General features: G+C 36.8%; 4 protein-coding genes across 4 annotated transcripts in view; 1 reads left to right on the top strand and 3 right to left on the bottom strand.

Annotated features, from left to right (window-relative positions):
- Window positions 1-93: 93 nt before the first annotated feature.
- On the bottom strand, window positions 94-2,953 carry LOC110429093 (putative prolyl 4-hydroxylase 10). The gene is made up of 8 exons (XM_021444980.2): window positions 2,655-2,953; window positions 2,480-2,564; window positions 1,905-2,002; window positions 1,720-1,817; window positions 1,430-1,559; window positions 1,140-1,327; window positions 847-935; window positions 94-487 (listed from the first exon to the last, which is right to left on the bottom strand). The coding sequence occupies exons 1-7, from the start codon at window positions 2,831-2,833 to the stop codon at window positions 862-864; spliced, it is 852 nt and encodes a 283-aa protein (XP_021300655.1). The 5' UTR covers window positions 2,834-2,953; the 3' UTR covers window positions 94-487; window positions 847-861.
- Window positions 2,954-5,072: 2,119 nt separating this feature from the next.
- LOC110409582 (Big1) lies at window positions 5,073-6,479 on the bottom strand. The gene is made up of 3 exons (XM_021418970.2): window positions 6,153-6,479; window positions 5,720-5,853; window positions 5,073-5,373 (listed from the first exon to the last, which is right to left on the bottom strand). The coding sequence occupies exons 1-3, from the start codon at window positions 6,390-6,392 to the stop codon at window positions 5,229-5,231; spliced, it is 519 nt and encodes a 172-aa protein (XP_021274645.1). The 5' UTR covers window positions 6,393-6,479; the 3' UTR covers window positions 5,073-5,228.
- A 955-nt stretch (window positions 6,480-7,434) lies between these two features.
- Window positions 7,435-8,141, bottom strand: LOC110409529 (methionine-S-oxide reductase). Its single transcript, XM_021418894.1, has one exon. The coding sequence runs from the start codon at window positions 8,001-8,003 to the stop codon at window positions 7,623-7,625; it is 381 nt and encodes a 126-aa protein (XP_021274569.1). The 5' UTR covers window positions 8,004-8,141; the 3' UTR covers window positions 7,435-7,622.
- Window positions 8,142-9,222: 1,081 nt separating this feature from the next.
- The window catches only part of NRPB1 (RNA polymerase II large subunit), a 3,621-nt gene continuing 1,636 nt past the window's right edge, over window positions 9,223-11,207 (top strand). Inside the window, exons 1-4 of the mRNA XM_089782514.1 lie at window positions 9,223-9,555; window positions 9,815-10,078; window positions 10,601-10,900; window positions 10,987-11,145. Coding sequence (XP_089638640.1) covers window positions 9,472-9,555; window positions 9,815-10,078; window positions 10,601-10,900; window positions 10,987-11,145 — 807 coding nt within the window. The 5' untranslated portion in view covers window positions 9,223-9,471. The remainder of the gene's footprint in view (window positions 9,556-9,814; window positions 10,079-10,600; window positions 10,901-10,986; window positions 11,146-11,207) is intronic.

Raw genomic sequence — 11,207 nt, 5'->3', positions numbered from 1 at the left:
TAAACAATCCAAGACAAGTGCTGAAACTCATGGAAATAAAGCCACGTTTCCAGAGAAGTGGTACTTTTAACGGCCACGACAGAATGAGAAGAGTTTAAAAGACTGTAATATGTCAAATAAGTGATATCGTGTTTTTCATTTAGGTACACCACATCGTTATGTCATCAACTCATCTGCGCTAGCCGTTACACTTTTGGGCACGCAGGCGAAAATTCCTTAACTTTTATTCTATCAGCGGTAGGGACTAGGAACATTTTAAAAAGGCTCTTTACTGAGGTAAAAATCGTAAAAATAAATTTAAAAAAAATAAAAAGGTAAAGAAACAAGATTGGAGCATGAGTCCAAGTCAGCAGGCGGGAGTGCACGAAAAATTGATAGTAGCAAGAAAGAGCACCATGTGTGCAGCGGGGTAGCGGTAGAGCTCTCACTTTTTAACATTTGCAGAGTACAACATGGATGGTAAGGAATCCAAGTCCATTCCTGTCAACTGAGAAAACAAACGTTTTGTGAGATAATGTATGAGATCATTTTGCAGGCAAGGCTAGTTTGAATAATGGGGATAATGCAGGAGAGCCATGGTTTTGATGTTTCTTCTGTTGCCTTTATCTCCAAAAGAGTGAGTAGCTTTCAGCAATCTGCTGTAACAGGCTATGTCCTATTCAATTCAAAATAATCTAGACTGCCCGTTCCCTAAACTTTTTGTTTATTCTAAGTGGTGGTCGATTGAAGGATGCAGGCATATTCGTTAGTTTTCTTTAAGGGTTCTAGATACAGAAGCAGAGGAACTATAGCTACAGCCTATATCGGTAATGCTAATAATTGTCAATACTAGATAGAAAAGGTTACCTTTATAACGGCTGTTTAAACCTTGTACTCATTGACACGCATCCATTTTGTAGACGACCACTTATTTCCTCTAATCACCGGGCAGCCTCCTGGATAATTAAAAATCGTTAGTTATAGATGACCCTAGAAAAGGAATGAAGAGAAGGTATGGGGGAAAAAAGAAAATAGATATTAACTTGTGAATTGTGATATCAATCGAGTAATGCAACAAGACATTCAAGGGACATGATGTGCAAAAATGGGAGTGTTCCTGTACAATATAAGCAGCTAGTTAATTAGTAGCTATAACTAACCATGCAGACTTGAAGGATCTAGACCTGCATCAGGCTTCATGCTCCAGAAAAGTAACGCATCACCCATCTTTGGTTTGACAGAAAGCCCCCCTTTTCCACATTCAGATAATTCATTCCACCAAGGGACAGCACTAATATTCCCCTTTGCTGCAGGAAACACTGTCTCTCCCCCTTCTTCAACATCTGAGCTGTAAAATGGTAAAACAAAAAAAAAAAAGGTACAGAACTGAAAAAGGTGAACTTTCACATAATGCACTAGGATAAAAAACTCAGTTTGTCATGTCACTCACAGGTACATAAGGACTGTAGCTATGCGTTGGCCACCATTCTTGGTATTGAACTCATCCATGAAGTAGTCATAGTGAGGCTCATATTTTTGGCCGACTTCATAGTGGAGAATTTGAAGTCCTTCCCCATGCTCTGCATATTAGCATGTTGCCATGAGTAACTTCATAACCACAGTTAGCATAAAAAGCAAGAACTAACCCAAGGAAGAAGACAAGATAATATGAAAGAAAGAAATACGCTAATGAAGACAATTGACTTGTGAATTTGGATTGATCAATATGCTAGCACATACCTGCTGGTATGAAGGTAAAATCTGCAATCCTTTTCTCAATGTTCCTAATAGTCTTATCACGTCCTCTAGCCAGAAATGTTCCAGAACTTGTACGTACCCTGCAATTACCCATCCATGGTCACACGTAATCAAATAGTTCACAGAGATAGAAACAAAATGCAACAAGAACACTGATAGTTATATACCTGCTATCCTTACTCTTGCCAGTTTCACTATCAACAACGGTTGACTTTTCCATATGAGGCTTGGCAAGCTCAATTAGGTATTCACATTCCTCTTTGGACTGCCAAAATCGCAAATGACGACCTTTGTAAAGTATAAAATCTTTCTAACTATAATTAGTTAGCAGGATCTGCTCCACAAAGTGGATAACAGAATATGAATTCATTTATTATTCGAGTATTAACTTCCTGCGATTTTCACCTCTTTTTTCCTCTTTACCGGATGTGAATAATTCTATAAAAATTTTGGCATTAAATCATCTTACATTTCGCAGATCCATCAAATTACTAAGTATACAATTAACAAACAGTTCTTAATAAATAATTCACATTACATTTTCAGTGTGAAATAGTGTTTAACATTCTAATGAGTGATTCAAAGTGATGGAAGCTTTTCTAAGATTTAGAAGAACAATTTGCTTAATTTAACTAATAATTTCAGTTAATAATTTAGCTTCGAGTAAAAAATAAAATTAAAGAGGAACAAAAAAAAAACGCAACATTTTAAGCCAAAAAACTAAGAAATAAAAAGAACTAACCAAGAAATTATGGAAGATGAAAGCTCTAGGCTCCCAGGAGATGACTTCAACCCACTGCTCTCCTTGCCCTTCATCATCATCACTTCTGCAATTCCAAAAATGTCCCCAAAACAACCACAGTTAATACCAGATCGCCATCCAAGTCAACCAAAAAATTCTCGAAGACGAAGCTTACCTGTCGACGGCGTTACGCTTAATCGAGCTCAAATCGCCGGAGTTGCTACTGGGAATCGAAAGGATTCCGAGCGCCAAGAGAATCAAAATCAGGAAGGTGAACATGATCAGCATAGTTAGAATCATGGTTGAGGATGACGATTTCCGAGCCGGATGGCGCGAATGCCTCGGTTTCGCCATTTTGATTCTGAAACTCGGGAGATCGAGATCTGGAACTTCCTGGATTCGGTGTTTTAACAAAAGGCCAGTTACGAGTAAGCGCTCTCTCTTTTTTGTATGACTTCTGGGACGTCTCGTTAGATTACGTTGGCTTTAAGTCTGTTGAAAATTTAGACTTGTCAATTGTCGATGAGCTTCATTTTAAAATTTTAAATTAAATCAATTAAAATCTCATAAAAAATAATTAAATTAATCACATTATATTCTGCAATTAAAATTGGTTTTCTCGATTTTAATTATTAATATTAATAATATTTGTATGTCAAAATTTTTGCTTTATATTTCACTGATAACTTCTAAATACTTTTAAAATAATCATATATATAAATGTTATTATTAATTATATTTCTATATATTATTAATGATTATTTTTTAATAATAGTAAATTTTAGATAAAAAAATTGATCAAAATAATTGAATAAATAATTGTTCTTAATCGATTAATACTAAAATCTTAAAACAACATAAAACAAATTAATCGAATTTAAGCAATTTCGATTAATTATCTTGATATGTACCAATTATTACTCACCTTTACTTGGATAAAATTATAGGTCCGTCCTTTGGACATATCTCTTTTTTGTCACTTTTGTCCCTATACTTTTTTATTTATTTACAAAATTTCGTTGTACTTTTTCTTATTAGCTCCGTGATTTTTTTTCAGAGCAATATTAGCTCCAAATATTTTAATTTTTTTAACATATTCCAAATTGATAAATCACTTTTCATAATTTAAATTCTTTAAAAAAATACTAATAGAGCAAGCTACATATGGAGCTTATGGCAAATAAAAATTGTTTCTTCACCATCCTCTAATAATGTGACATACAGCTATTTATTGTAATTCGTTCTTATCCATAACATTTTCAAGCTAAGCCTAATTTCAGTACACCACAAATTAATTAAAAAAATAATTTAATTAAATACAGCTCACGCTGAATGTGCTAATGGTTTATTATTATGAATTAAAAAAGACAGAGTCCAGTCCAGTATTTTATGCTTGGCTGGATTATTTATTTTTATATATATGTAATTTGTTGATAATGGAGAAGCGGTATTGGAACATGGTAATATTAAAATGGTATAATTGGTTTAGATTAAACAATTTTTGGCAATGTCAAACCTCTCAGCAGCTTGTACCAAGTCTACCCCAGAATTTTTCCACTATTACTTTTCTTGCTGATGATGGTTGCCTTTGGAATTACCATTAATTGTTAAAGAATTCATCAGTCCTACCTGTTTTGGGTCTATGAGAACCTTATCATCTAGCATAGAGGAACTTGTTTTGCCAAAAGAAAAAGGGGGAAATGTTGATTGATCAAGGAGTTTTACTTCTATCTGTCAAGGGTTTTGTTCATGATGATTCTTCAAATTTTCATGTTCTTGCTGAAATAGGGTTCCTAATGCTGCAAAGAAAGCAGGGCACTGGTTAACTAGTTATGGTTCCAGGAGAGAGATTGCCTTCTGATTTAGTGTCTCGACTCCCTTCCTTCATTTCCAGAAATTATTCAGTTTAATGATTGATTGCAATGCGAAATTGTGAACTCTGAAAATGTGAAAGCATTGCATAATAAGATTTGACGGGGCTGTTCTTTGCAAAAGACTGGAATCGTAAGAAAACCACCTTCTGCATTTTGCATTTTGCCCTGTTTTAGTCAAGAAAGCCTCGTAGTTTGGTTGTTACCAGGGTTTGGATTTCTGTTTTTCTTCCTTTTCTTGCTTCTTACTTTCTTTTTGCTACCTTCTCTAATGGGATGGAGTCTATACGTGTGAGGAATGTTAACCTGCACGAGGGATTCTAAGCCTGCTACACATCGTCGCCTTGGCTACATGCAAAGATCTTTTGGAGGAACCTTGGTAGCTGCTGCAGAATTATCTGCTAACCACAAAAATGCTAAGAAATCAAGGACTTTACAGGGGATCATTTTACATTCTTCGTTTTCAGAAGCACGGCCAACTAGCAAGTGGCAAGGTTATCTAATGACGTTATTTTCCCTTACAACCGGCCAAATGTTTCACTAATTCGATGCAGGTCTTCCCTGCTTTGTCTAAATTCACCTTCAGGTTTTGATTTTATGATCCTGGATTTGACAATGGTTTACCTAACATGACTGCTTGATCATGAGGTGAGCCAAACTGAAGTGGTTTACCAGAAAACAGATTGAACAATTTATAACACAACAGGATTTTCTAAGAACAGAAAGAAGTAATATATCGAACCATTCTTGATTTGCAAGAACATTTTTAAAGAAATGAACACAGCTTGCAATGACACATACAAATCAATGCACATAACTGTAATGATATAAGGTGAGACAATCAATTGAAAGTTGAAACAGCTCCTGATCCCAATGGTCTAAAAGACACCAAGTGATGTAGGATATAAAGGAGCAGGTTTAAAATTGAAAAAATTTGGAATATAAGTGGATGCTCGTCGCTTTGGATTGTCCATGGACTCCACAGCTGGTTGGTTTAAGTATGCATACTTGCTCTTTGTCCACCTGCTCAAGTCGAAACCAGATATTAGAGTTCAATTAAGAATGTTCTAATAATAACTTTTCCAAGGAATAAAAGCCTTTGATCAGCTGTTCTGAACTAATAGCTACCAGAAGCTGATCAAAGAATTAGCAAAGACAATGTCCATGTCCTGCTGAACTCTGTTGATTTCTCTACAAAATTATCTGCAACTTGTTGCTTTCAGAAAACTGTATGACATAGAATTTTGGTGCTTGCACTTTGGTATTTCTAAATTGATTCAGGGAAATCAACTTCAATATGATTTCCCATACATGGTTATTCTCATCAGGATTAAAAGTAGACAAAATCTTGAAGAGAAATTTTACTGACCAGTCCTTTATTCCTACTCGAATTTCATTGTTCTTTTCATCTCCTTCGCTGTTATTGGTTGGGGCTGTGATCTTCTCCTTTGGGTTGTTGTCTTCATCATTCAGTGACTCTTCAAAACGCTTGTAGTCTTCCTCCTGTATGATATCGATGTTGAACAAGTTAACAAGTGAACAAAAAGAATCAAATGGTTAGGCATATGCTAACATTTTGCAAGTTTAATCCTGTCCACATTATCCAAGTTTAGTGAGATCAGGAAAACAAGAGAAGAAAAATGAAACAGGACAAGGGATGCTATTTTCACAAGTTGTCAATCACTCAACATGGATGACTATGACTTTTATATAATTGGCTCATCAACATGATTTAGTGAAGCTGATAACAGTTTCCTGTGAGAACCCTGTCACAAAGCTAAATGTGTATAATAGAATCTTACCGAAAGATTGCGGGCCCTAATGCGTGCTGCTGCCTTGATGGCAGCCAGAAGGTGATCCTCTTCCTCAACACGCTTCCGCCTCCAGAACCTGGCAATCTCTCGGTTCGTTACACTGTCTGCAGTAGTCTTCCTTGCCCAGAATCTTGGAAGTGGTGGTGGAGGAGGTGGTGGCGGGGGGGTTGCCTGTTTAGGCTTACCAAGGACAGTGTCAGTTTCCACCTCCGTTTGCTTCATGATCATGAAGCCTTTTGGTTGAATATGCTAGTTAGCTCTGTCTGAATTCCAAGCTTGAGATGATCAGATGAAATAACTAAATAATAGGGGACAAAAATATTGAATACATGAAACGCCACTTCAATATCCAACCCCCCAGAGCTACTAATCCAACCTACCTTTCAACCGTAAGTGACAGATTGGTTTCTTGGCTGCTCCGTTTAGCTGATTACTGATCGGTATGCAAGGTCATACATGTGCAGAAATAAAGGCAACTGAAAACTTTGACCGGTAGATGCAATTTCAAGTAGCAAGATAGATTGGACAAGTGAAGACAATGAGATATGGATAATCCATAGTCCAGAATGAAAGGAACTGCCATATAAAAAATTGGGCAGCAAACAAAAAATTCTGGGAAATGGTTTAAATCAATATTTTCTTCAGTCAAAGACCATACCTACCCTTAACACCCCACTGAAAATCAGGTAGAGCTAACCCAACATGCCAGAACAATCCAATCTAGAAGTCCTGTTATTGGTTCCTAGAGTTCGGATAATCCCTTTTATATTGAATGGATTAATGATAATCACCCTTGCCTTTCACTGCAACTTGAACCACTGAGGGGCCTGATGGGGCAGGCTAAATTGCAGAAAAGAATTTCAAGTCATTACGACAAATAGCACCCAGCATGACACAAGGTTCACCCCAAGAGTGTTTTATCAGTGAAGATCGAACGGAGAAATTGCTTGATCTGGGAATAACTCAGTTCTGCTGACAGTTTTGAGTCTGATTTATAATAAATTGGTAGTTAGCAGTTAGCAACCCACCTCTGCAATATGATTAAGATTACTTTCTAATTCAGCAGGATGGATATTTCAAGCAAAAAATGATAGTGTAGAAACACATGGTTTTTGCCTCAGGATGACAACTGCAGAAACACATCAAACATCTCCTGAAAGTGGTAGATGCATTCCCGGTAATGTTTGCTGATGTTTGCTGCAGGGCTCCTTGCATCCATTCATGGTACTTTGAACATATAAAGCCTCAAACTTTACGGTAAGAACATTCATCGCAGAACAAAATATCATCAATTAGACCTAATTTTTTAACAAAGAAATTAATTCAATAAAATAAAGGGTATAAAAATCTCCAACATTACATGCGAAATTCAGATAACAAGACCGTCCGAACACTTAAAACAAAACAACCCAAATCAAAATATCTACAGAACCCATAAACCATAATCACAAGAATCACTCAAGTCTCGGACGTGATCCTAAGCGCCTTGGTCTTGAACCGGTACCTAGGAGCTCTGGGGATGACCTGACTGGGCCCGAAATGATACTGACCGGGACCATTCGTGAGAGGAGGACCGTCATCGTAAACATAACCCACAAGTTTCCCGCAGCTGTTGCACTTGATCTTGGTTCTCTTCCGTTGGATCCCCCAGTAATCAACGGTCTCAAAGAACGGCCTGATCTTGTCCTCTTTCTCTAACTTGAACTTGGTGGTGTCGATCAAGGCGAAGGAGAGGGTGCCCTTGTTTCCCGCCTCGAAGTAGAAGTCTGGCGGGAAGAGATGGGTCGTGCTTAAGTTTAGGTTGGTTCCGCACTCCGTACAGCAGTAGATGGAAGCCATTTCTTTCGTTGTTAAGACGGTTTTTCGATTGTTGGGAACGCGAATTGGGATTTATGAGGAAGCCGAGCCGGGGTTTGGCCCTGGCATTGGCGAAACAGGTTTTCCAAACACGCGTTGCTGCTTTGGAAAGTTCCTTGTTATGACGAGGTTCGTGACGCCCTTTCTAGACAAAAACAGGAGAGCAAAGTTCTTAATTTGAGTTTTTTTTTTTTTTAAATTTCTTAATATGATTTTTTTTATTTTATCAAAATTAACATAGCTATTCCTTGAACATAAAAATTAAAAATATTGTTTTATGGATTATTGTATCTCACAACAATTTTTAAAATTTTTAATAATATCACAAATATTAATGATCGGAAAATTACAAAAAAAGCAAACAATAAATCACGGTTGTCGAAAGTAATAAAATAAATTATCAGTTAATATATTTGATCGTGAAAAAACAGCAAAGATACTCTAAGTAGTTAGATTTAGTTGTTGGTAATTTTGGTTATAAAAAACACTTCAAATGCTGTTCAGTAACTTAAATTTGATTATTTCCGTCAATAAAATTAAGTTAATCATACATAATAATACAATACCTAATACATTTAATTTTAATGAATAAAATTTTATAATAGTATTGTTTTTTATATTTACTAATTTTATTTTCTCACAAAATAATTATTTTGTTTCGTGAATCAAATGTACTGCAAATTCATTTTCCGTCTTTGAGATGTTAATTAGGCAAAATGTGGCTTTTTGTACGTTCTTTTTGCTTTTGGGCTGCTTTGGTGTTGTGCTTATGTTGGGCTTCATATGGGCTACAAAACAGGTTGGTCAATGTGGGCCGTTTAATTGTGGCGGATCATTCATTGGGCAAGGATTTTAATATTTGTTTTATGCATTTTTTTATATTTTTTCATTTAAATATTTTTATTCAGTTCTATAGTCAATTTTTAGGTAAAATTAACAAAGTATTTGTATTAATTTTATTTATTTAATCACCAAAAAAATTAGTGGAATTAATTAATTTTAAGGACATAAACAAATGAGCAGTTTGGGCCCGGGCTCCATGCCTTCGACCCGATCAACTGATGGAGGGCATTTTTGACCTTATGCTTATACCGTTGCGCAGTGCGCATCCGGTACGCGCTAGTCTATCTAGAAAAGTCGGTTTCATTGCGTGCCTAGGGCTGCTCTAATTTGTCTATAAATAAGGCCTTAGGGCCATTTGCTTGCTTCGTTTGGAGAGTCTCTCTCTCTCTCTCGCTGGAAAGGCTTACGCCGTCGTCGACAAATTTTCGATCTCTCAAATTAAACCGGGAAAATTTCAAACAGAAAATCGGGAAAAAAAAAAAGAACATGAAAGAACCAAAAGAGAAAAGGAAAAAAGTTCAGTTTGTTTCGCAATAAAAGAGAATTGCACTGTCTACTTCTGTGAGAATCTAGGGTTTAAAAGGTTTTTTCATCGAATCGGGTAGCCATGGATTTGCGATTCCCTTACTCTCCGGCGGAGGTCGCCAAGGTCCGCATGGTCCAGTTCGGAATCCTCAGCCCCGACGAAATCGTAAATTTCAATTCCTCAGCTCTCTTTTTTCCTATTTTCACCTTTATACTTTGCAGGCTGTTTGGTTGCCAAGAAATTATAGGAAAAAAAATAGAAAAAGAGAAGAGATGAAAACTGTAGAATCTTTGTATTGAACTGGGAGCTACTTTGCGGTTCTTCTTTTTTAACTGCAAGATGAAGTTGCTCTATTTTTTGTTCTCCCACTTTGCTCGAGCTTGTTGAATTTGGAAATTATGATGTTGATTTCTTGGTTTTGCAGCGGCAAATGTCGGTGGTGCAGATTGAGCACGGTGAAACGACCGAGAGGGGAAAACCTAAAGTGGGCGGTTTAAGTGACCCGCGGCTGGGCACAATTGATCGGAAGATGAAATGTGAGACGTGTACGGCCAACATGGCAGAGTGTCCAGGGCATTTTGGGCACTTGGAGCTTGCCAAGCCTATGTTTCATATTGGGTTTATGAAAACTGTGCTCAGTATAATGAGATGTGTCTGCTTCAATTGCTCTAAAATTCTCGCTGATGAGGTACTACTATGCTTGATTAGGTCATTTTCTTATTTGAATGTGAGCTGCAACTAATTTTAGCGCGTTGACAACTTCTTGTTATCATTGGATAGCATGATTCCGGATTTGGACTGTTAGTTTCCATATGTTGCAAAGAGCATAACTACGTGTGAGGGAGTGCAGTAACTTGCGGGTTGTATGGTATGATATTTTGAAGTAATTGAAAGTGAACTTGAAGCATACAAAAGGAAAGGCATGTTTTAATTGTTTATGGTCTGAGCAGGCGATATTTACAATTGGGGAAGTGAGTGATATTAGGCTTCATAGCTATTTTTTTTCCTTTTCAAATTACAATTGCTTTTGGATTTTGGTAACAGTTTCACTAGGTGTATTTTAGCAGGTTTCAATATTTGAGGTTTTGATATATACCTGTATTGGCTTTCTATACTTGTCTGTATACTATTTGGTTTGGATTGTGCCACTAAAGAGCAAATATGTCTGGTCACAGGATGCCATTCTCTAATTTAATTGTTGCCTTTCCAGGAAGACCATAAATTTAAGCAGGCATTGAAGATAAAGAATCCAAAGAATAGGCTGAAAAAGATCTTAGATGCATGCAAGAATAAAAGTAAATGTGAGGGCGGTGATGAAATTGATGTCCAAGGTCAAGATACAGAGGAGCCTGTAAAAAAGAGTCGTGGTGGCTGTGGTGCTCAGCAGCCGAAGCTGAGTATTGATGGTATGAAGATGATTGCAGAATATAAGCCCCAAAGGAAGAGGAATGATGATCAGGAACAACTTCCTGAACCTGTGGAAAGAAAACAGACTCTCACTGCTGAACGGGTAGCCATTTGTGCATATGTGTTGATTTTATTATCGTTTAACCTGTTCTTTTTGATATTATATTCATTTTCTGTTGTGTTTTCTAGGTTCTTAGTGTCTTGAAGAGGATAAGTGATGAGGACTGCCAACTATTAGGCTTAAATCCTAAGTATGCCCGTCCAGATTGGATGATTCTTCAAGTACTTCCAATACCTCCACCTCCTGTGAGACCTTCTGTGATGATGGACACTTCGTCCAGGAGTGAGGCAAGTCTCTTTTATGTTGTTTTTACATTAAGATCATTGAAGTTAATTCCATTTATGATTTA

This window comes from Theobroma umbraticum, unplaced genomic scaffold, assembly GCF_002168275.2.
Source record: "Theobroma umbraticum cultivar Fairchild unplaced genomic scaffold, ASM216827v3 scaffold_44.0, whole genome shotgun sequence".
Lineage (NCBI taxonomy): Eukaryota > Viridiplantae > Streptophyta > Magnoliopsida > Malvales > Malvaceae > Theobroma > Theobroma umbraticum.
Note: the sequence above shows the minus strand (reverse complement) of the source record. Positions and strands in the feature narration are given on the sequence as shown.